The sequence below is a fragment of the Eleutherodactylus coqui genome, chromosome 2, assembly GCF_035609145.1.
Source record: "Eleutherodactylus coqui strain aEleCoq1 chromosome 2, aEleCoq1.hap1, whole genome shotgun sequence".
NCBI lineage: Eukaryota > Metazoa > Chordata > Amphibia > Anura > Eleutherodactylidae > Eleutherodactylus > Eleutherodactylus coqui.
Window position 1 is genome coordinate 69,092,751 of NC_089838.1, and position 24,047 is coordinate 69,116,797.

At 47.3% G+C, this 24,047-nt stretch overlaps 1 protein-coding gene across 2 annotated transcripts in view; it reads left to right on the top strand.

Moving 5' to 3' along the window:
• Positions 1 to 24,047, top strand: part of LCP2 (lymphocyte cytosolic protein 2) — a 93,099-nt gene that overhangs the window by 25,835 nt on the left and 43,217 nt on the right. Inside the window, exon 4 of one of the 2 annotated variants that reach the window (XM_066591094.1) lies at positions 22,188 to 22,253. The exons of the other annotated variant lie outside the window; for it this stretch is intronic. Within the exon in view, the coding sequence (XP_066447191.1) occupies positions 22,188 to 22,253 (66 nt within the window). The remainder of the gene's footprint in view (positions 1 to 22,187; positions 22,254 to 24,047) is intronic. 2 annotated transcript variants of the gene reach the window in all.

The following is a 24,047-nucleotide window of genomic DNA, read 5'->3' on the forward strand; positions in this document are numbered from 1 at the left end:
GCCTGCACCCTGTCCTCGGCTCCATCCACCAATGTCTCGCACCGCACAGTCCAGCCGTCGCTAGCGCAAGTGTTGGAGCGCAAGCGCAAGTACGCCGCCACGCACCCGCACGCTCAATCGTTAACAGTCCACATAGCCAAATTTATCAGCCTTGAGATGCTGCCGTATAGGGTTGTGGAAACGGAGGCTTTCAAAGCTATGATGGCGGCGGCGGCCCCGCGCTACTCAGTTCCCAGTCGCCACTACTTTTCCCGATGTGCCGTCCCAGCCCTGCACGACCACGTCTCCCGCAACATTGTACGCGCCCTCACCAATGCGGTTAGTGGCAAGGTCCACTTAACTACGGACACGTGGACAAGCACAGGCGGGCAGGGCCACTACATCTCCCTGACGGCACATTGGGTGAATTTAGTGGAGGCTGGGACAGAGTCAGAGCCTGGGACCGCCCACGTCCTACCCACCCCCAGAATTGCGGGCCCCAGCTCGGTGGTGGTATGTTCGGCGGTGTATGCTTCCTCCACTAAAGCACCCTCCTCCTCCTCAACTTCTGTCTCGTAATCTAGATGTGTCAGCAGCAGCAGGACATCGCCAGCAGTCGGTGTCGCGCGGCGTGGCAGCACAGCGGTGGGCAAGCGTCAGCAGGCCGTGCTGAAACTACTCAGCTTAGGAGATAGGAGGCACACGGCCCACGAACTGCTGCAGGGTCTGACAGAGCAGACCGACCGTTGGCTTGCGCCGCTGAGCCTCCAACCGGGCATGGTCGTGTGTGACAACGGCCGTAACCTGGTGGCGGCTCTGCAGCTCGGCAGCCTCACGCACGTGCCATGCCTGGCCCACGTCTTTAATTTGGTGGTTCAGCGCTTTCTGAAAAGCTACCCACGCTTGTCAGACCTGCTCGTAAAGGTGCGACGGCTCTGCGCACATTTCCGCAAGTCCCACACGGACGCTGCCACCCTGCGCACCCTGCAACATCGGTTTAATCTGCCAGTGCACCGACTGCTGTGCGACGTGCCCACACGGTGGAACTCTACGCTCCACATGTTGGCTAGGCTCTATGAGCAGCGTAGAGCTATAGTGGAATACCAACTCCAACATGGGCGGCGCAGTGGGAGTCAGCCTCCTCAATTCTTTTCAGAAGAGTGGGCCTGGTTGGCAGACATCTGCCAGGTCCTTCGAAACTTTGAGCAGTCTACCCAGGTGGTGAGCGGCGATGCTGCAATCATTAGCGTCACCATTCCTCTGCTATGCATCTTGAGAAGTTCCCTGCAAACCATAAAGGCAGCCGCTTTGCGCTCGGAAACAGAGCCGAGGGAAGACAGTATGTCGCTGGATAGTCAGAGCACCCTCCTGTCTATATCTCAGCGCATTCAGGAGGAGGAGGAGGAGCATGAGGAGGAGGGGGAAGAGACAGCTTGGCCCACTGCTGACGGTACCCATGCTGCTTGCCTGTCATCATTTCAGCGTGTATGGCCTGAGGAGGAGGAGGAGGATCCTGAAAGTGATCTTCCTAGTGCAGACAGCCATGGGTTGCGTACAGGTACCCTGGCACACATGGCTGACTTCATGTTAGGATGCCTTTCTCGTGACCCTCGCGTTACACGCATTCTGGCCACTACGGATTACTGGGTGTACACACTGCTCGACCCACGCTATAAGGAGAACCTTCCCACTCTCATTCCCGAAGAGGAAAGGGGTTCGAGAGTGTTGCTATACCACAGGACCCTGGCGGACAAGCTGATGGTAAAATTCCCATCCGACAGCGCTAGTGGCAGAAGGCACAGTTCCGAGCGCCAGGTAGCAGGGGAGGTGCGGAGATCGAGCAGCATGTACAGCCCAGGCAGTGCAACAGTCTTTAAGGGCCTGGACAGCTTTATGGCTCCCCAGCAAGACTGTGTCACCGCTCCCCAGTCAAGGCAGAGTCGGCGGGAGCACTGTAAAAGGATGGTGAGGGAGTACATAGCCGATCGCACGACCGTCCTCCGTGACGCCTCTGCCACCTACAACTACTGGGTGTCGAAGCTGGACACGTGGCCTGAACTAGCGCTGTATGCCCTGGAGGTGCTTGCTTGTCCTGCGGCTAGCGTCTTGTCGGAGAGGGTGTTTAGTGCGGCTGGGGGAATCATCACAGATAAGCGTACCCGCCTGTCAACCGACAGTGCCGACAGGCTAACACTCATCAAGATGAACAAAGCCTGGATTTCCCCAGACTTCTCTTCTCCACCAGCGGACTGCAGCGATACCTAAGCAATACGTAGGCTGCACCCGCGGATGGAAGCATAGTTCTCTCTTACCATCCAAAACGGGGACATTTCTGCTTCATCAATCTGTGTATAATATTCCTCCTCCTCCTCCTGCTCCTCCTCCTGAAACCTCACGTAATCACGCTGAACGGGCAATTTTTCTTAGGGCCACAAGGCTCACTCATATAATTTTTCTAAAAATTTTTTATACGTTTCAATGCTCTTAAAAGCGTTGGAACTTTAACTTGAACCAATTTTTCGTTAAACTGGGCTGCCTCGAGGCCTAGTTACCACTTAAGCCACATTAACCAAAGCGATTAATGGGTTTCACCTGCCATCTTGGTTGGGCATGGCCAATTTTTACTGAGGTACATTAGTACTGTTGGTACACCAATTTTTTGGGCCCTCACCTACAGTGTAATCATAGCAATTTCTATGTTCTTCGCCTGCACTCATGGTACAGAAAGGTGTGTGGGGTTGGCCTACACTTTAGCTACATAAATGTAACTTGGGCCTTGGCTATACTGCAGCTACTGAAATGGAACTAAGACAGCGCTCCCACTATACTGCTGCTTCGGAATTGTTCCTGGGGCCTGTGTAGGCTGCTACTATTACTTAAATGGAACTTAGACTATGCTCCTCCTATACTGCTGCTTCGGAATTGTTACTGGGGCCTGTCTTGAGTGCTACTATTACTGAAATGGAACTAATACTGTGCTCCCCCTATAATGCTGCTAGTGATATGTTAGTGGGGCCTGTCCTAATGCTACGGCTGAAATGTTACGAATTCTGGGCTCTGCCTATACCGCTGCTAATGGTATGTCTCTGGGGTGTGGAAACAGAGGCTTCCCAAAGACATGATGGCGGCGAGGCCATTTCCCACCAACGCGGTTACTGTTAAGGTGCATATAACCACGGACACGTGGAGAGGACACGTAGTGCCTCAAAAACATCCCCCTCCTCCTCCAACAATGAAAACATTCTTGGCAAATGCCTTTGCATTGGTTCGTCTGGTGGCAGTCCAAGAATTTCACCTTTACCGACACAACAAGAGAGCCCCCCCACCATCCCCCCGCCACGGCCCACTTAATCCTGGCCACATTCCGAAAACCAACAAAATACAACCGTGCTACTAGGTCCGCAGTCACCACCACATTACCACCAACGCGGTTACTGTTAAGGTACATATTACCAGTCTGACTGGGGCACGCAGACACCTTGACAGAATGAATAGTGTGTGGCACATAGGTTCCCCATTGCTATGCCCACGTGTGCAGCTCCTGATGGAGGTGGCACAGGATTGGATTTCTCATTGCTTCTGTACAGCATTGTGGGCTATCGCCCCACCACTTTTAAAGAGGGTCGCTGCCTAGCCGTGCCAGCCCTCTGCAGTGTGTGCCTGCAGTTCCTCCTCATGGCAGACGTACTTATAAATAGACATGAGTGTGGCGTGGCATGAGGGCAGCTGAAGGCTGTGCAGGGACACTTTGGTGTGCGCTGCGGACACTGCGTCGTGCAGGGGGGAGGGGGATTGGGCAGCATGTAACCCAGGAGAAGTGGCAGCGGAGTGTCATGCAGGCAGTGATTGTGCTTTGTTGTAGCTAGTGTAGTGCTTAGCTAAGGTATGCCATGCTAATGAGGGCTTTTCAGAAGTAAAAGTTGTTGGGAGGGGGGGGGGGGCCCACTCTTGCCGCTATTGTGGCTTAATAGTGGGACCTGTGAACTTGAGATGCAGCCCAACATGTAGCCCCTCGCCTGCCCTATCCGTTTCTGTGTCGTTCCCATCACTTTCTTGAATTGCCTAGATTTTCACACATGAAAACCTTAGCGAGCATCGGCGAAATACAAAAATGCTCCGGTTGCCCATTGACTTCAATGGGGTTCGTTACTGGAAACGAACCCTCGAGCATCGCGATAAATTCGTCCCGAGTAACGAGCACCCGAGCATTTTGGTGCTCGCTCATCTCTACTTATAACCAATTTTCTTAAATGCTCATTATTTCATTACATATTTTTAAGGACCAGTGCTCTCATTTCCTAAGGGCGCGGTCAGACGAGCGTAGGCGTATTTACGTTCGCACGTGCGCAGCGTTTAATCGCCGGAAAGAACGTTTTTCGGCAATCATGACCAGAGCTAGAAAGCGTATTATCGTTTGTTCCTACTTTGCAAACTATCTTTTCGGCCATCGAATATGCGTTGGTGCGTATTTCGGTCGCGTATGTTCCGTCTTTTTTTCGGGGTTGCCGTTTTTACGTGCCGTAAAATCGCCCGTGCGAACGAATACATTGGAAACCAACGCCTCAGATGGTCACGTTTATACGATTGGGCGCAAAAACGCGCCGTTTATGCGCTCATGTGAACTCACCCTTATACAGAGCCTGCTTAGCTTCACACAGCCATAAGGTTTATATGATACAATTCTGGTTTCCTGCAGATACTATTAGCAATGTGTAGTTATGCTCTGCTAAGAACAGCTCTAATTTATGTATAAAACATCACGATTCTGAGATTCAGCAAAAAAAGATCAGATGTTGATATAAAATGCCTTATTCAGAGTTATTAGTAGTTATTATTTATTAGGACGTCTCATTTTACTTCACTTTATCCTTACTGTAACAGCTGCACCACTGCTGCATTGGAGCATGATGCGTACTTTCCTCATTATCTACACCTGACTAGTCTCCCAGCGATCAAGTGATGATGATGCCGCAGTTTCCAATGTAGGCAAACGCTCATTTGAGCAATGTCTATGTAATTACCGTGAAGACTTTCTCTTTTGTGTCTGTCCCTGATAGCTAGGAATCCGATGTAATAGTGATTACCATAAACAGACATATTGGCAGCCAATAAGGGGGTTAACGATTGCACTCTGCCGATGTTTTCAATGGGGCATTGTGCCTGTCATTATATGTGTGTGTACTATATAGGGGCATTTTTTTACTGTATTTGTGCAGTGTATAAGTGTTATTGATGTAAACTATCATGTTTCCCCGAAAATAAGACACTGTATTATATTAATTTTTGCCTCAAAAGAGGCACAGTGTCTTATTTTTGGGAGTGTCTTATATTTACCTCGCCGCCGACGTCTGTGTCCCTTGCGCTGGTCCCCACGCTGATGCAGGCAGCAGTCCTCAGCGCTGACAGGATTCTCTTCTCCTGGTAATGGGGCTTTGAATACTCCAGTAAGCGCTGTGATTGGTACATCGAGCGCCAGCTCTGATTGGCCGGCGCTTGATCCAAAAAAATTATATATATATAGTTTTAGGGCTTATTATTGGGAAACATGGTATACGGTAGCATTATTTTCTGCAGAATGGCATTTCTTTTTCTTTATAATGAAGCCACTGACAGTCCTAACATATCCTTGTAAATATATTTGTATATTGAGCGCATGACACAACATACTGGTAGTGTTGCTCGTCTTGATTTTCAGGATGATCAAACCGTCCCAATTTTTGCCAAATCGAATCAGGTAACACCGAACCAATTATTGGTGAAAAATGCAAGACAATTGAAATTCCTATAATGCCCACCGCAGAGATTAGCAGCCATCAGTTGTGGCAGTAGAAATTATTTGCAGGCCTTACATAGCTAGCAGGGGTTTCCTGCAAACTACAAACTTAGCTGATAAGTTACATAACAGTTACATAAATGACATGAAAAAGTTAACAAAAAACCCTAGATAAACAAATAAAAAGGAAGCATGAAGAAAGCAAGAGGTAGGGGACATGTCGGTAGTTATGGTGGTGGTAGAGGACGGGCCAATTTGGTCACTATAGAGACCGTTTTCCTTCTCCCAGAAGGAGAGCAACTTTTGCCTGCACTGGAGCAACCTATGCTAATGACTGCTGTGCTCATTTTAATCAAATTTACTAAGATTTTGATTTCTTCGATTTAGTTTCCTAGGGTCCAGTATCAAAGTTAATGATAGCTTTTGTTAGAAGGGTCACACAATACTATGTGTGGAGGCATAATTATGTTTTTGAACATGCAGTTTGTAATACAGCAAATCCATAAGGTGAAAACACAGAAGTAGTTTTGCTATATTACTCAAAATATATTCCAGCAAATATTTGTATCTCTTCGGCTGAACATCTGTCCAAAACTTAAAAATGACCTGTCGGATCTGTGGCAAGCGGGATGGGCCCCATGCCTCAGCACTATCCTTACCAATCCTGTTTTTATTGTCCTCCTTGCCACTGCCATCCCCCCAATTTGGCTGCAATGGCTCCCAGTAGTTAAGGAGCCCAACGCCGGTCTACTGTTTCGTGGGCAATTTTCACCGTCCAATGTCCATCAAACATCACATCAACCATTAACTCTGGGCAGAGAAGCCCACCCAATTGACAGTAGATTAGTGTAAGTAAGGGGAGAGATTGTGGTTTAATGGGGTCTAGAAGAAGAAGAAAATTAGTGAAGGAATCAGCAAGGATGCAATTGTTCTTTTTAGCTAGTGCACAAACTGAAATGTCTTTCTAGACGAGGAAGGAAGCACAAACCACAGATAGAAAACGTCAGAAGTGTTTGTGCAACAGCACCAAATGTTTGTTGATATGCATTTCCTTCCATAGAATTGTTTATAGTAATATAATATATAGAAACGAAGAGACATACATTGAAACTCCAGGACTATCTAGGGTCCTGCAGGAAAACACAGCACTCAAAGAGAGCTGTTAACAGGAATAGTCAGTCAATAGAGATGAGCGAACGTACTCGTTTCGAGTATTTACTCGATTGAGCACCGCGATTTTCGAGTACTTCACTACTCGGGTGAAAAGATTCGGGGGGCGGGGGGAGGCGTGGCGGAGCGGGGGGTAGCAGGTGGGAACAGGGGGGGAGCCCTCTCTCTCTCCCTCTCCCCCCACTTCCCGCTGCAACCCCGCACTCACCCACGGCGCCCCCCGAATCTTTTCGCCCGTGTACGGAAGTACTCGAAAATCGCGGCGCTCGGGCGAAAAAGGGGCGTGGCCGAGTAGGTTCGCTCATCTCTATCAGTCAACATACAATATGTACATCTGATACAATTTACAATGCTCCTTCATATATCAACATATACTGTATATGGGACAGGTCAATAAACTGTGCAGTAGTGCATTACTGCTAGTGAGTTTCAAGAGTTTTCTGATTCTTTAGTTTTCTGTAAATTGAGCTTTTCACGTTACTGTGAATAGAAATGCTGTTTTTTTATGGAGATTAAAGGCATGATGCATTGGTCGTTTTTCTCTTCTGAAGAATGCATCAGGTTTGGTATAATTCTCACTGACTAATTCTCTATAATCCTCTATTTCTAGAAGGTTTCAATATCAAGATAGACAGGGATTCTTTGATCCAATAGCGTTGTGACAATGTTATAATGGTTGATTTGGTGAAGGCATTCAAAAAGGGCCTGGATGATATAACAATTTATGGCTACCAAGTTTCTAGAGATTGGTTGTTGATCCAGGAATTTTTTTTGATTGCTATACCTGAAGACGGGAATCAATTTTTGTCCCTAATATGAGGCAATGAGCAACTGCTTCATATGGGTTTTTGCCTTCGTCTGGAAGTATTAACCCCTCAGTGGCACGCCCGGAAATTTTCCGGGACAAGCTCTACTGCCCACAGTGATATAGCCTGGAAGATTTCCAGGCTATGTTTGACTATGGGACCTGCAGAGCACAATGCCATAAGCTGTGGCATTGTGTTCTGCCTGCACAATCCGATACACAATAGTGCAGAATTTTAAAAAAAGAAGCAGGAAGATAGAACCAATCTACTGGCAACTTCCTGCTTCTTTTTTCAGAAGCTGGCCAATGGTCCCTGTGGCAGGGAGAGCTGATGCTTGGCTGGCAGAGGATAACCAGGCACCAGCTCTTACAGCAAAGAATGAAGAAAACCTCAGATTTCTGCTGTTTAACCCTTTACATGCCACAGTCTATGCGACCGCAGCATTTAAAGGGCTGACAGAGGGAGAGGGCTCCCTCTGTCAAAGGATAGCTGGGCACCAGCTCTTACAGTAGAGAATGGAGAAACCCTCCTATCTCTGCTGTTTAACCCTTTACATGCCGTTGTCTATGCGACCGCAGCATGTAACGGGCTGTCACTATTAGACCCCCCACAATGTGATCAGGGGGTCCTGATGGGTCTCTGTGGAAGTCCCCTGAAGGGACAAAAAAATTTTTAAAGTTAGAAAAAAAAAAGTAAATCCACTGTCTCTAACACTATGTCCTCTCTCTACCTAAAACTAACTTACTGGTATTTCCGCCCTCCACTAACCGACCTCATCCTGACATCTCCATCTCAGTGTGTGGCACTACCATAACTCCCAGACAGCACGCCCGCTGCCTTTGGGTCATATTCAACGCCAATCTCTCCTGAGGTGGGAATGGATGAGGGCAACAATAAGCGTTTTTAGCTTATCCACGGTGAGAAAAGAGCGTATTCTTGCAATGTTCTTGAGGTGCAGCTGACATGTTTGGGACAGAGATTGGATGTAGGGGGTAACCAGCTGATAGTCTCTGTGGCAGGGAGAGTTGGTACTTGGCTGTCAGAGGTTAGTCAGGCACCAGCTCTATACAGAAGAGAATGCAGAAAACCTCCGATCTCTGCTGTGTTAACCCTTTTCATGCCGTGGTCTGATGACCACAGCATGTAAAAGGCTGACAGAGGGAGGGGGCTCCCTCTGTCAGAGGATAACCGGGCATCAGCTCTTACACAGCAGAGAATGGAGAAAATCTCTAATCTCTGCTGTGTTAACCCTTTAAATGCTGCGGTCTATGTGACTGTAGCATGTAAAGGGCTGTCACCATCGGACCCCCGGAATGTGATCAGGGGTCATGATGGGTCTCTGTGGAAGTCCCCTAAAGGGACAAAAATAAAACAAAGTTTAAAAAAAAAAGTTTAAAAATTATTTAAAAAATAAAAACACTTGTCTCCCTTTACATTGTAAAAAATTAAAAACAAAATTACACATGTGGTATCCCTGTGTCGTAATGACCCAGAGGAGCAAGTTAGTACATTAGTTATACCCTTAATGACACGGCCCCTTTTTTTATTTTTACCCCTTTTCTTTTTTTCCTCCCCGCATTTAAATAATCATAACTTCTTTATTTATTCATCGACGTCGCTGTAGTGAAAAAGTCTTACAAAATTCAAAGTGGAGTAAAATGCAAAACAAAATGACATTCCGACATCTTTCAGTGCGTTTTGTTTCTACGACACACAAACTGCAACAAAAGTGACATAATAGCTTTATTCTATGGGTCAGTACGATTACTACAATACCAAACTTGCATAGTTTCTTTTTGCTGTAGTACTAGTCTTTTTTTTTCGAAGACATTTAATTTTTTGAAAAATTATTTTCTGCGGTCATCTTCTGCGCGCAATACTTTTCCATTTTTCCATCGACGAAGTTGTGCAAGGGCTCATTTTTTGCGAGATGTCCTGTAGTTTACGTTATTACCAATTTGGAATACATACGACTTTTTGATCACTTTTTTCTGGGGGAGACGGGGTGACTGAAAAAGTGCATTTCTGGTGTTCTTTTTTTTTTTTTCAGGCTACGTTCACTATGTGGGGTAAGTAATGTGCTACTTTGATAGATCGGACTTTTACAGACGTGGTGATACCAAATATGTATTTTTGTTTTATGATTTAGTTTTTTTATTAAAGATATGGCAAAAGGGCGGTGATTTAAACTTTTATTACTTTTTTAAATTTACAAATAAAACTTTATTGATCTGTTTTTTTTAAACTTTTTTTTAAGCCCCCCTTGGGGACCACAACTAGTGATGCTTTGATCGCTCCTGCAGTATGACGTAATGCTGTAAGATTTCAGTTATTGCCTGCGAGTGTCAGCTGTATTAAACAGCTGACGCCCACACTGTATGAAGAGAGGTTGCGTCGCGGTCTCTCTTTATACATTCCCTGGCACTGCAGGACGTAAAAGTATGAAGAGGTTAATCTGCAGGGTGCACAGAATGGAAAAAAAAACTGAAACGTGGCAAAAATAGCTAATTTATCCTATCTCACCATACAAAAAACGGAATAGAAAGTGATCAAAATTCTGCACAGATCAGCAAATGGTACTAATAAAAAGTACAACTCATTCCGCAAAATAAAAAATGATGCCATCAAAAAGTACAACTTGCCCCTCAACAAACAAGCCCTCATATGGCTGTGTCAATGGAAAAATAAAAAAGTTATGGCTCTTGGAATGAGACTGGAAAATTAGTTGAAATTAAGTGATTGGCCCATTTAAAGAACCTGCTCTGGTAGGTCTGACAGGGTGGTAAGAAACCTGCCACTGAAGGAGTTAAAGGGGCGATCAAATAACTATGTGTGTAAATACATTAGAGGAATTCTAGAGTGTTATGATATAACAGGATATAGACATTAGGTGACCAGCAGGGTTGTTGATGTCAAATGTTGATCCAGGGATTACTCTGGCTGCCATTATGGAGTCAGGAAGGAATTTTGTTTGCTCCAAATGAGCTAAATTGGTTCGTTGGTTTTTTTTTTGCCTTCCTCTGGACCAACAAGGGGGGAGGGGGTGGTGAGGGGGACAGGCTGAACTAGATGGACATTGTCTTCATTCAGCCTAATATACTATGTTACTATCTGATGGCCATGTGAATTTTTCAACCTTCAGGCCTTAGTCAGACGGGCGTTTTTTGCCGCGATTTGCGCATGCGCATGCGTCCGGCGATTTTATAAAACTATTGCTTTGCAATGGTATCGGACACATGAGCGCTTTTTATGCGCTCGTCCGATAAATTATAGAACAGAAATCGCAGATCGCACCTATCTGCGATCTGCGATTCCTGTTCTCTTCTCTATATGCGCTCAATGGGGCCGGCGGCAGCAGCGCCGACCCCATTAAGAACATATAGAAGACAAATCCTTCTTCTCTGCCACAGCTGTAACAGCTGTGGAAGAGAAGAACGATGTTTGCCCATTGAATTCAATGGAGCCGGCAATACAGCCGACTCCATTGAAAGCAATGGGCTGCCGGCGTGCGCGGGATGAATTGTCAGGAAGGGCTTAAATATATAAGCCCTTCCCTGCAATTCATCCAGAAATGTGTTAAAATAAAAAATATATATATACTCACCTGCTCCCGGCATCCCACACTCGCCCGCAGCACATTGCTTTCAATGGAGCGGGCTGTATTGCCGGCTCCATTGAATGCAATGCGCTGGACAGCTCCGGCCCGTTTCTAATGAAACGTCACTAGGAGCAGATTTTCGGGCGATTTTCGGGCACCGGTCACGCGATTTGCGGATGCGCATCCGTCATGCGATCCGCAAATCGCGCAAAAAAACGCTCGTCTGACTAAGGCCTCAATGTGTTATGTTATAGGGAACATATTGTATTGTTCACAGCAAACACTGTGATCACAGCGGGGTATTTTAGCACAGTGGGCAATAAAAGGGGATGCTGTCCGGTGATGTGACCACCCCTTTAAATTGGTGTTAGGACTTTAATCTCTTTTTGTGTTTCCAAAGTGTGGAGTGGTCATATTGTATCTGGGACATTTGTATCTTTTGTATTTACATCCTGAATCTCTTTGCCCATTATTTAGCACTTAGAGTACAATAGGGTGAATTTAGGGTGAAGTTCCGATAGGAAGCTGCTCTTATTAGGGCAAACACCATGTCTAGGCGCAGGAGAAGAATAGGGCATTTAAAGGTCATGATAGACTTATGTTTTAATGATGCTCTATATTATGTAGGCCTCCGGCAGATGGCCGGGTCATATCCCACTGTGAGAATTCTCCTCCGCTCCTCCCCTCTGCAATGTGCCGGCTACCACCCAGCCGTGACGTGCGCAGTGCAGAGCCGGCACGTCACTAGTGACGTTTCTGTGCGGGCCTCTGAGAGCCGCGCACAGAAATAGAACATGCCGGGATTTGTTTACCGCACGAGTTTTTGCACGGTCAAATCGCGGCTGTCTGCATAGGATTGCATTATCTAATGCAATCCTATGGCAGCGGGCATGGGCGGAAATTCTGCGGAAAGCCCATGTGCATTTGGCGTGGGTTGATTTTAACCACCACTGTGTCTTCCTGTGCACTGTGGATTATCTATATGTGGGACTTCACTAGAAACCTTTGTATTGTTTGTAATTACCGTGTGGCATATATTTATCACATTTCCGGAGGGTTGTTTTATATGGTGATTTAACTTGTGTAGTAAGGTTAAGTGTTTTTGAAGTTTAGGTAGGGATTTTTTATCCCATGGCAGTGATAGCGGCCTGTTTTCTCTTCTTTACTATAATGGAAAATGTTTCTCATGAGTTTTGTTGAGAAACCCACAGTTGCTGTATTAAAGGTCAAATAATCTGAGTGTTATAACAGGCAAAATTTGTCTATTTTTACTATGCAAATTTTAACAATAAAACAGCTAAATCCGGAGGATAGAGCATCCTACAGGAAGTTTAATCCTTATAGGTTTTATTTTCTGCAATCTTTTCACGCAGTTTCATTAAACATCATTCACTTACAGTGTACAGTTGTTTTATTATAGTGTTCCAAAATCCAGAACTTCTGTTTGTGGTCTGATGGATCCAATCTAATTTTTTGGAAAATACATACGCTTTTCAGCATTCATGCAGTGCACTGTGGGAAATTTTCCTTTCTCTACGGCAACAGTGAATTCATATGTTCCCAGGGAGCATTGCCTGAAGCCAACAGTATTGCATCCAGCTTGCAAGAATCATATTCTGTACTAATAGGATCCCAGCGACTGAACTAGATTCTGAAATTTGTACCGGATCTGTGCCAAAGGCTTTAAATGGAGCCTCCAGCATCAATGTGATTGTGGTCTAATATCAGTGAACTATTTTCTACAAATAATAAAAGTTTAACTGTCATTTAAAATGTTTTTTAAAAATGTACAGAACAGGCAATTCTAAGCATTTTTCCAATAGGTTTTATTAGCCTATTTTGTACCTTTTTTCCTTCAAAACCCCTCTTCAGCTATGCAGCTAGGAGAAGCTGTTGCTAAGGAAATCCATATTTGCTTAACTGCATAGCAGAAGAGCTTCAGCTGTGTCGGCACTGTGCAGCTACAGCTGTTCCCATTTACTAGAGTATTAATAAATGTCTCCATTATATTACATTTTTTACAGTGTTCCTGTGCCCCATATCTATTTGCTCTGTCCCACAGTCTGCTTTTATTAATAACCTGCCCCGCTCATGTCTCAAATGCTCCATTTGTGGGCACTGTATAAGGAGAAGCTGTTCTGTGCTGCAGACTGCTTCTCCCCTGCACAGTGCACACTCCTCGCCAGACCCAATGCACTGTCAGGGTCTCAGTGCATCAGGAGCTGACATACAGTATTGTACACCTGATGCACTGGAGACCTTTATTAATGCCCTCGTCTATGGGAACATCTGTGCCTGCTCTAGTGAAATCAGTGCAGACACAGCTGGAGCTTCTCTTCTGCTATACAGTTAGATGAATATGGAGTTCCTTAGCAACAGAATTGTCTAATAAAACCTATAGCAAAACTGCTTAAAAGCGCTTATTCTGTACTTTTTGTAAAAAAAAAATAAAAATGCCACCATGCATGCATAGTCAGCTGTACACTGAACGCAAACTAGTTTAAGTTAGATCGGGTAGGAGCTACAGCCCTCCAGTGAACAGAAGTGGGGCAAACGGGACTCCCACATTCTTGGAAACAGTGGGGTCCCAATAGTAAGATCACCATCGATCCATCAGTTTTCACCTATTCATTGGATGGGTGAAAACTCAAAATAACATTTAGTAATCAGAATATCACTTTAAATATTTAATGAAACCCTTATTAATTCCTTCCGGATCGGGTAAACATTGACCTATGTTCATTTGATACTGAATGCTATGTTCTAAATTCTGTGCTGATTAATTTCTTAATGTGTCTTTATTAGAGATGAGCGAGCACCTAAATGCTCGGGTGCTCGTTACTCGAGACGAACTTTTCACGATGCTCGAGGGTTCGTTTCAACTAACGAACCCCATTGAAGTCAATGGGCGACCCGAGCATTTTTGTATATCGCCGATGCTCGCTAAGGTTTTCATTTGTGAAAATCTGGGCATTCCAAGAAAGTGATGGGAACGACACAGAAACGGATAGGGCAGGCGAGGGGCTACATGTTGGGCTGCATCTCAAGTTCCCAGGTCCCACTATTAAGCCACAATAGCGGCAAGAGTGGGCCCCCCCTCCCAACAATTTTTACTTCTGAAAAACCCTCATTAGCAAGGCATACCTTAGCTAAGCACCACACTACCTCCAACAAAGCACAATCACTGCCTGCATGACACTCCGCTGCCACTTCTCCTGGGTAACATGCTGCCCAACCCCCCCGCATGACCCATTGTCCACAGCGCATACCAAAGTGTCCCTGCGCAGCCTTCAGCTGCACTCATGCCACACGCTGGCCTCATAGCCACACCACCCTCATGTCTATTTATAAGTGCGTCTGCCATGAGGAGGAACCGCAGGCACACACTGCAGAGGGTTGGCACGGCCAGGCAGCGACCCTCTTTAAAAGGAGCAGGGCGATAGCCCACAATGCTGTACAGAAGCAATGAGAAATCCAATCCTGTGCCACCTCCATCAGGAGCTGCACACGTGGGCATAGCAATGGGGAACCCATGGGCCACACACTATTCAATCTGTCAAGGTGTCTGTATGCCCCAGTCAGACCGGGGTTTTTTTAATAAATAGTCACAGGCAGGTACAACTCCGCAATGGGAATTCCGTGTGCACCCACAGCATGGGTGGCTCCCTGGAACCCACCAGCTGTACATAAATGTATCCTATTGCAGTGCCTTGGACAGCAGAGCTAACGTCAGATTAAATGCAGGTGGGCTTCGGCCCACACTGCATGCACCAGTCACACTGGTTTTTTTTATAAATAGACACAGGCAGGTACAAATCCCTAATGTGAAGTCCCTGTGGACACACAGCATGGGTGGCTCCCTGGAACCCACCGGCGGTACATAAATATATCCCATTGCATTGCCCATCACAGCTGAGGTAACGTCAGGTTTAATGCAGGTGGACTTTGGCCCACACTGCATGCCCCAGTCAGACTGGGGTTCTTTAGAAGTGGACACATGCAGTTACAACTCCGTGTGGACCGACAGCATGGGTGGGTCCTAGAAAGCCACCAGCGGTACATAAATATATCCCATTGCATTGCCCATCACAGCTGAGGTAACGTCCGATTAAATGCAGGTGGTCTTCGGCCCACACTGCATGCCCCAGTCTGACCGGGGTTTTTAATACATAGACACTGGCAGGTACAAATCCCTAATGTGAAGTCCCTGTGGACCCACAGCATGGGTGGCTCCCTGGAACCCATCGGCAGTACATAAATGTATCCCATTGCAGTGCCCTGCTCAGCAGAGCTAACGTCACATACAATATAGGTGTGCTTCGGCCCACAGACTGGTAATATGTACCTTAACAGTAAACGCGTTGGTGGGAATGTGGTGGCGACTGTGGACCTAGTGGCGCGGTTTTATTTAGTTGGTTTTCAGAATGTGGCCAGGATTAAGTGGACCGTGGCGGGGGGATGGTGGGGGGGCTCTCTTGTTGTGTCGGTAAAGGTGAAATTCTTGGACTGCCATCAGACGGACCAATGCAAAGGTATTTGCCAAGAATGTTTTCATTGTTGGAGGAGGAGGGGATGTTTTTGAGGCACTACGTGTCCTCTCCACGTTTCCGTGGTTATATGCACCTTAACAGTAACCGCGTTGGTGGGAAATGGCCTCGCCACCATCATGTCTTTGGGAAGCCTCCGTTTCCACACCCCAGTGACATAGCATTAGCAGCGGTATAGGTAGAGCCCAGAATTAGTAACATTTCAGCGGTAGCATTAGGGACAGGCCCCAGTAATATATCACTAGCAGCATTATAGGGGGAGCACAGTATTAGTTCCATTTCAGTAGTAGTAGCAGTCCAGACAGGCCCCAGTAACAATTCCAAAGCAGCAGTATAGGGGGAGCACAGTATTAGTTCCATTCCAGTAGTAGTAGCAGTCCAGACAGGCCACAGTAACATTCCCGTTGCAGCAGTTTAGGGAGATAACAGTCTCTTTCACATTTTAGTAGTTGCAGTATAGACAAGGCCCCAGTTACATTTATGTTTATGTAGCAAAAGTGTAGGCCAACCCCACACACCTTGCTGTACCATGAGTGCAGGCGCAGCCCATAAAAATTACTAGGATTACACTGTAGGCGAGGGCCCAAAAAAATTGGTGTACCAACAGTACTAATGTACCTCAGAAAAATTGCCCATGCCCAACCAAGAGGGCAGGTGAAACCCATTAATCGCTTTGGTTAATGTGGCTTAATTTGTAACTAGGCCTAGAGGCAGCCCAGTTAAAATAAAAATTGGTTCAGGTGCAAGTTTCAACGCTTTAATGAGAATTGAAACGTATAAACATTGTTTACTAAAGTAATATGACTGAGCCTTGTGGGCCTAAGAAAAATTGCCCGTTCGGCGTGATTACGTGAGGTTTCATGAGGAGTAGCAGGAGGAGGAGGATGAATATAATACACAGATTGATGAAGCTAAAAGGTCCCCGTTTTTTATGGTGATAGAGAACGATGCTTCCATCCGCGGGTGCAGCCTACGTATTGCTTAGGTATCGCTGCTGTCCGCTGGTGGAGAAGAGAAGTCTGGGGAAATCCAGGCTTTGTTCATCTTTATGAGTGTAAGCCTGTCGGCACTGTCGGTTGACAGGCGGGTACGCTTATCCGTGATGATTCCCCCAGCCGCACTAAACACCCTCTCTGACAAGACGCTAGCCGCAGGACAAGCAAGCACCTCCAGGGCATACAGCGCGAGTTCAGGCCACGTGTCCAGCTTCGACACCCAGTAGCTGTAGGGGGCAGAGGCGTCACGGAGGACGGTCGTGCGATCGGCTACGTACTCCCTCACCATCCTTTTACAGTGCTCCCGCCGACTCAGCCTTGACTGGGGAGCGGTGACACAGTCTTGCTGGGGAGCCATAAAGCTGGCAAAGGCCTTGGAGAGTGTTCCCCTGCCTGCGCTGTACATGCTGCCTGATCTCCATGCCTCCCCTGCTACCTGGCCCTCGGAACTGCGCCTTCTGCCACTAGCGCTGTCGGATGGCAATTTTACCATCAGTTTGTCCGCCAGGGTCCTGTAGTATAGCATCACTCTCGAACCTCTTTCCTCTTCAGGTATGAGAGTGGAAAGGTTCTCCTTATACCGTGGGTCGAGCAGTGTGTACACCCAGTAATCCGTAGTGGCCAGAATGCCTGTAAGGCGAGGGTCACGAGAAAGGCATCCTAACATGAAGGGTACCTGTACGCAACACATGGCTGTCCTCAATAGGAAGATCACTTTCCGGATCCTCCTCCTCCTCCTCAGGCCATACACGCTGAAAAGATGACAGGCAAGCAGCATGGGTACCCTCAGCAGTGGGCCAAGCTGTCTCTTCCCCCTCTCCCTCATGCTCCTCCTCCTCCTCCTCCTCAACGCGCTGAGATATAGACATGAGGGTGCTCTGACTATCCAGCGACATACTGTCTTCCCCCGCCTCCGTTTCCGAGCGCAAAGCGTCTGCCTTTATGCTTTGCAGGGAACTTCTCAAGAGGCATAGCAGAGGAATGGTGATGCTAATGATTGCAGCATCGCCGCTCACCATCTGGGAAGACTCCTCAAAGTTTCCAAGGACCTGGCAGATGTCTGCCAACCAGGCCCACTCTTCTGTAAAGAATTGAGGAGGCTGACTCCCACTGCGCCGCCCATGTTGGAGTTGGTATTCCACTATAGCTCTACGCTGCTCATAGAGCCTGGCCAACATGTGGAGCGTAGAGTTCCACCGTGTGGGCACGTCGCACAGCAGTCGGTACAGTGGCAGATTAAACCGATGTTGCAGGGTCCGCAGGGTGGCAGCGTCCGTCTTGGACTTGCGGAAATGTGCGCTGAGCCGGCGCACCTTTCCGAGCAGGTCTGACAAGCGTGGGTAGCTTTTCAGAAAGCGTTGAACCACAAAATTAAAAACGTGGGCCAGGCATGGCACGTGCGTGAGGCTGCCGAGCTGCAGAGCCGCCACCAGGTTACGGCCGTTGTCACACACGACCATGACCAGTTGGAGGCTGAGCGGTGAAAGCCAGCGGTCGGTCTGCTCTGTCAGACCCTGCAGCAGTTCGTGGGCCGTGTGCCTCTTCTCTCCTAAGCTGAATAGTTTCAGCACGGCCTGCTGGCGCTTGCCCACTGCTGTACTGCCACCCCGCGCGACACCGACTGGTGGCGACGTGCTGCTGCTGACACATCTTGATTGTGAGACAGAGGTTGTGTAGGAGGAAGAGGAGGAGGAGGGTGGTTTAGTGGAGGAAGCATACACCGCCGCAGATACCAGCACCGAGCTGGGGCCCGCAATTCTGGGGGTGGGTAGGACGTGAGCAGTCCCAGGCTCTGACTCGGTCCCAGCCTCCACTAAATTCACCCAATGTGCCGTCAGGGAGATATAGTGGCCCTGCCCGCCTGTGCTTGTCCACGTGTCCGTTGTTAAGTGGACCTAGGCAGTAACCGCGTTGGTGAGGGCGCGTACAATGTTGCGGGAGACGTGGTCGTGCAGGGCTGGGACGGCACATCAGGAAAAGTAGTGGCGACTGGGAACCGAGTAGCGCGGGGCCGCCGCCACCATTATGTTTTTGAAAGCCTCCGTTTCCACAAGCCTATACGGCAGTACTCCAGGCAGATCAATGTGCACGTTTAACGCTTGAGCGTGCGGGTGCGTGGTGGCGTACTTGCACTTGCGATAAAACGGTTGCGCTAGCGATGGCTGGACGCTGCGCTGAGAGACACTGCTGGATGGGGCCGAGGACAGCGGAGGTGAGGGTGTGGGTGCAGGCCGGGAGACGGTCGTGCCTGTGTCCTGAGAGGGGGGTTGGATCTCAGTGGCAGGTTGGGCCACAGGGGGAGAGGCAGTGGTGCAAACCGGAGGCGGTGAACGGCCTTCGTCCCACCTTGTGGGGTGCTTGGCCATCATATGCCTGCGCATGCTGGTGGTGGTGAGGCTGGTGGTGGTGGCTCCCCGGCTGATCTTGGCGCGACAAAGGTTGCACACCACTGTTCGTCGGTCGTCTGCACTCTCAGTGAAAAACTGCCAGACCTTTGAGCACCTCGGCCTCTGCAGGGTGGCATGGCGCGAGGGGGCGCTTTGGGAAACAGTTGGTGGATTATTCGGTCTGGCTCTGCCTCTACCCCTGGCCACCGCACTGCCTCTTCCAACCTGCCCTGCTGCTGCACTTGCCTCCCCCTCTGAAGACCTGTCCTCAGTAGGCTTAGCAAACCAGGTGGGGTCAGTCACCTCATCATCCAGCTGCTCTTCCTCCGAATCCTCTGTGCGCTCCTCCCTCGGACTTACTGCAATTACTACTACCTGAGTGATAGACAACTGTGTCTCATCGTCATCGTCCTCCTCACCCACTGAAAGCTCTTGAGACAGTTGCCGGAAGTCCCCAGCCTCATCCCCCGGACCCGGGAACTTTCCAAAGGTTGGGCATCGGTCACGACAAACTCCTCCGGTGGGAGAGGAACCATTGCTGCCCATTCTGGGCAGGGGTCCGAGAACAGTTCCTGGGAGTCTGCCTGCTCCTCAGAATGTGTCATTGTAATGGAGTGAGGAGGCTGGGAGGAAGGAGGAGCAGCAGCCAGAGGATTCAGAGTTGCAGCAGTGGACGGCGTAGACGTCTGGGTGGTTGATAGACTGCTAGATGCACTTTCTGCCATCCACGACAGGACCTGCTCACACTGCTCATTTTCTAATGAAGGTCTACTGCGTGGACCCATTAATTGTGAGATGAATCTGGAGACCCTTGAAACTTGCCTCTCTCCTAATCCCGCAGCAGTCGGCTGCGATACACCTGGATCAGGAGCTCGGCCTGTGCCCACACCCTGACTTGGGCCTCTGCGTCCTCGCCCGCGTCCACGTCCTCTAGGCCTACCCCTACCCCTCAGCATGGTGTATTACGAGTAGAGCAGAAACAGAACGCTGTAATTAAATGTGCCGCTTATTGGCCTGTGGTTGGAGACTGACTTCGCTTACGGAATGCACAGCAGAGCCAGGAAACAATTTTGCGCACGCCTGCAGTGAGACGTAGGTGCGTAAGACTGAGCTAGTGGAATTCACAGTGCAGAAGCAGTCAAGTCGCCCAAGGGCAGTGATACGCCTTAAGTATTTGGCTTCCCTTTTTTTAAATGGTGAGCTGAAACAGCAGACAGATACTGTATGCAGCGTATATTATGTTTACTGTTTCCCTCTGGCGCTATCACGGCGGTGATGTAACGGAGACAGCAGAGCCAGGAAACAATTTTGCGCACGCCTGTAGTGAGACGTAGGTGCGTAGGACTGAGCTAGTGGAATTCACAGCGCAGAAGCAGTCAAGTCGCCAAAGGGCAGTGGTACGCCTTAAGTATTTGGCTTCCCTTTTCTTAAATGATGAGCTGAAACAGCAGATAGATACTGTATGCAGCGTATATTATATTTACTGTTTCCCTCTGGCGCTATGACGCGGTGATGTAACGGGCACAGCAGAGCCAGGAAACAATTTTGCGCAAGCCTGCTGTAATGCTTAGCTGCGTATTAATTAGGACTACTACCCCCAGCAGACACGCAGTACACGGAAGACGGTCACAGGCAGCCCAAATATAGTATTTTTCCCCAATTTTTTTGAAAAAGCCCACGGCCTATATAGACAGTATATCTCTTTCACCTTTCCCACTGTCCCTGCCTCACCAGTACTGCCCCTATACTGAGTAAAATGACTGCAGACTGAGGACGCAATGGTCTGCACGCCCGATATACAAAAAAAAAAATAATTGTGCAACACTGCTAAAAGCAGCCTCAACAGTACTGCACACGGTCAGATGTGGCCCTAAGAAGGACCGTTGGGCTTCTTCAAGCCTAAAATAACACCTAATGCTCTCCCTATAGCAGCAGCAGCATCAGCAGCACTTTCCCTGATCTCTGTCAGAATGCATGTGTGGTGAGCCGCGGGAGGGGCAGATTTTAATGCTCGGGTGTCACCTGATCTCCCCAGCCACTCACTGCAGGGGGGTGGTATAGGGCTGGAACGTCGCAGGAGGAAGTTGTAATGCCTTCCATGTCTTTCTATTGGCCAGAAAAGCGCGCTAACGTCTCAGAGATGAAAGTGAAAGTAACTCGAACATCACGTGGTGCTCGCCTCGAGTAACGAGCATCTCGAACACGCTAATACTCGAACGAGTATCTAGCTCGGACGAGTACGCTCGCTCATCTCTAGTCTTTATACATTAAAAATATACTCCCAACTTGGACATTTAGGCCGGCTTCACATGAGCTCAAGCACATTTACGTGCACTTGAGCGCTGTATTTTTGCAGAAGGAACGATGCTTTTGTTTTGCCCACATCGCCGCATTTTATTCTTTTAGTTCCAGATCTGTTCTTTTTCCAGTGGAATTATGCAGTGTTTTAAAGATCTCCTTGCGCATTGCACGCACATTTGCGCACCCCCATCGACTTCTTTGGGGACCTTTTGTGCGCCAATATGCGGCAAAATGGAATATGTTTTATTTTATTGTGCGCCACTGAAATGCGTGTAAATGTGAACAAACCTATTGAAATCAATTGGTTCTATTCTTTACATATTGCGCGTGCCAATGTGCACGCAAATACGCCAGAGTGAACCCAGCCTTATAGTATCTCGATAGCATATGCCATAAATGTTTAATAGATGTGATGTGTATAATGTCTGATTTTCTGCATGCAGCTCTCCCTGTTTTTTCAACGGGACCGGCACTGCTACCGCTGGCTCGATTGACAACAAAGTGAATCCCCTGGATGTGAATCCCCTGGAGCTTTGGTCATGCGCATTTGGCAGATTAGTGGACCGCATTTTTTTGCGCAAAAAAATGGTCGTCTGACCGAGCCCTAAAAATCATGTTCCTCTTTTTTTAGAATGCTAATAAGAATTCAACAAGAGATCAATAAAAAAGAAGAAAAGAAAGGATTCTTCCAAACAAGGTAAATCTTTGCTTGTGTTTTTATTCTTTCTACAAAAGCATAATCATACACATATGCATACTGATGTAGCTCTGGGCTGCTTCTGGACATTTTGATAGAAATACCCTTTAACTCTTAAATGACCAGCAATTTTTTCCCCCTTTTTCCTTTTTTTTATTTTTAAGAACCGTACTTCTTTTATTTTTCTTTAACCATAGCAAAATAAGGGCTTACTTTATGTGGGACAAGTTGTATTTTTTGAAAGTATCATTTAATGTACCGAATAATGTATTGAAAAAATTTAAGTGAGTATGAAAAAAACACAATTGCGCCATTGTTTTTTGTGCTTTGTTTCTATTGCGTTCACAGTGTCAAGTTATACTTTCAAGGTGTAACTTTTGTTGATACTGTATTGGGGTACATTGTATTCAAATTTTTGGGGGTAAACTGTGTGCCCTCAAAACTGCAATTCTGGAATTATGTATTTTCATTTTTTACGACATGCAACATAAATAATGGTATATTTTATTAGTGTGGACTTGTATGGACATCACAATACCAAATATGCTTATCTTTTTAGATACAGTTTTCATTTGTATTATTTAATACATTTGCATACACATTTTTTTAAGTTGTTATTAAACTTTTTTTTTAAGTCCCATAGGACTTGAACTTGGGATCACATTTGTATTGCAGTATATTGTACACTTTGATGTTAGTCTATTAAGCCCTGTAATACGTTGGAACATATGGCTGCCTCGGGAGCCTTCACTATGCAAAGCCATTCCATCTGCACCCTGAGATCATGTTAGAGGGCCCCTATTATGCTCTGAATATCAGTTTATTACTGTGGTTAGTGTTGACCACAGCATCCAATAGTTAAACAGTTGCAATCAGAACTAGCTCTGATCGTGGCCAATGGAAGTAGCTGTCAGCTGTTTGAAACACCCGCAACCTACCAGATATAGAGCAGGCTTTGACTCCAAGCCCATTGGATACCCCACCCGCCACCACCAGTTATTCCCCTTGTCAATTGAATATATACAATTTGACTGTGTCCCATCATTACTCTTAGTACCAGTGACTGAGGACACACTCAATTGACAGCTAGAATTGTAATGTTGGTTTATTCATACATTTCCAAGAAGAATAACAGGATCTGCACCAAATAGAGTTGTAAGAAAAGTTGCTCTAGAATTGTCGAGCATTAGCCTGCTTGATGTACTCGTGACTCGAGCTGAGCACCACGCGGTGCTTGGGTGCTTGAAAAAATTTCACCCTCTCCTCCCCACATGTTTTTAATAGAGCTGCGGCTACTGCCTGTGGCACCATTGAAAACAATGGTCTGCCGACACCCCTGAATTGCTTTTCATGGAAGGGCTTTAAACATAAGCCCTTCCTTGAAAAACAATCATTTTAGTGTAAAAAATAAATAAATAAACTTACCTCTCTGCCGATGCCGCATCCCCCGCAGGGATGAAGAAGACATCTGCGGCATGCGACAGATGTTTCCTTCATCCCTGCTAGGGACAGCTGCGGTAGAGGATCCTGCTGCCAGCACCCCTAAATTGTTTTTCAAGGAAGGGCTTTAAACATAAGCCCTTCCCTGAAAAACAATAATTTTTAGTGTAAAAAGAAAACTTACCTGCCCGCTGCTGCCATGTCCCTTCGGGTGAATTCATGAATTCACGAATGGGTGAGAGATGCCTCTGATTGGCTGAGCGTAGGGACCAATCAGAGGCAGCTCTCAGCTGTCATTCAATAGCTGAGAACTGCCTCTGATTGGTCACAGTGCTCAGCCAATCAGAGACAGCC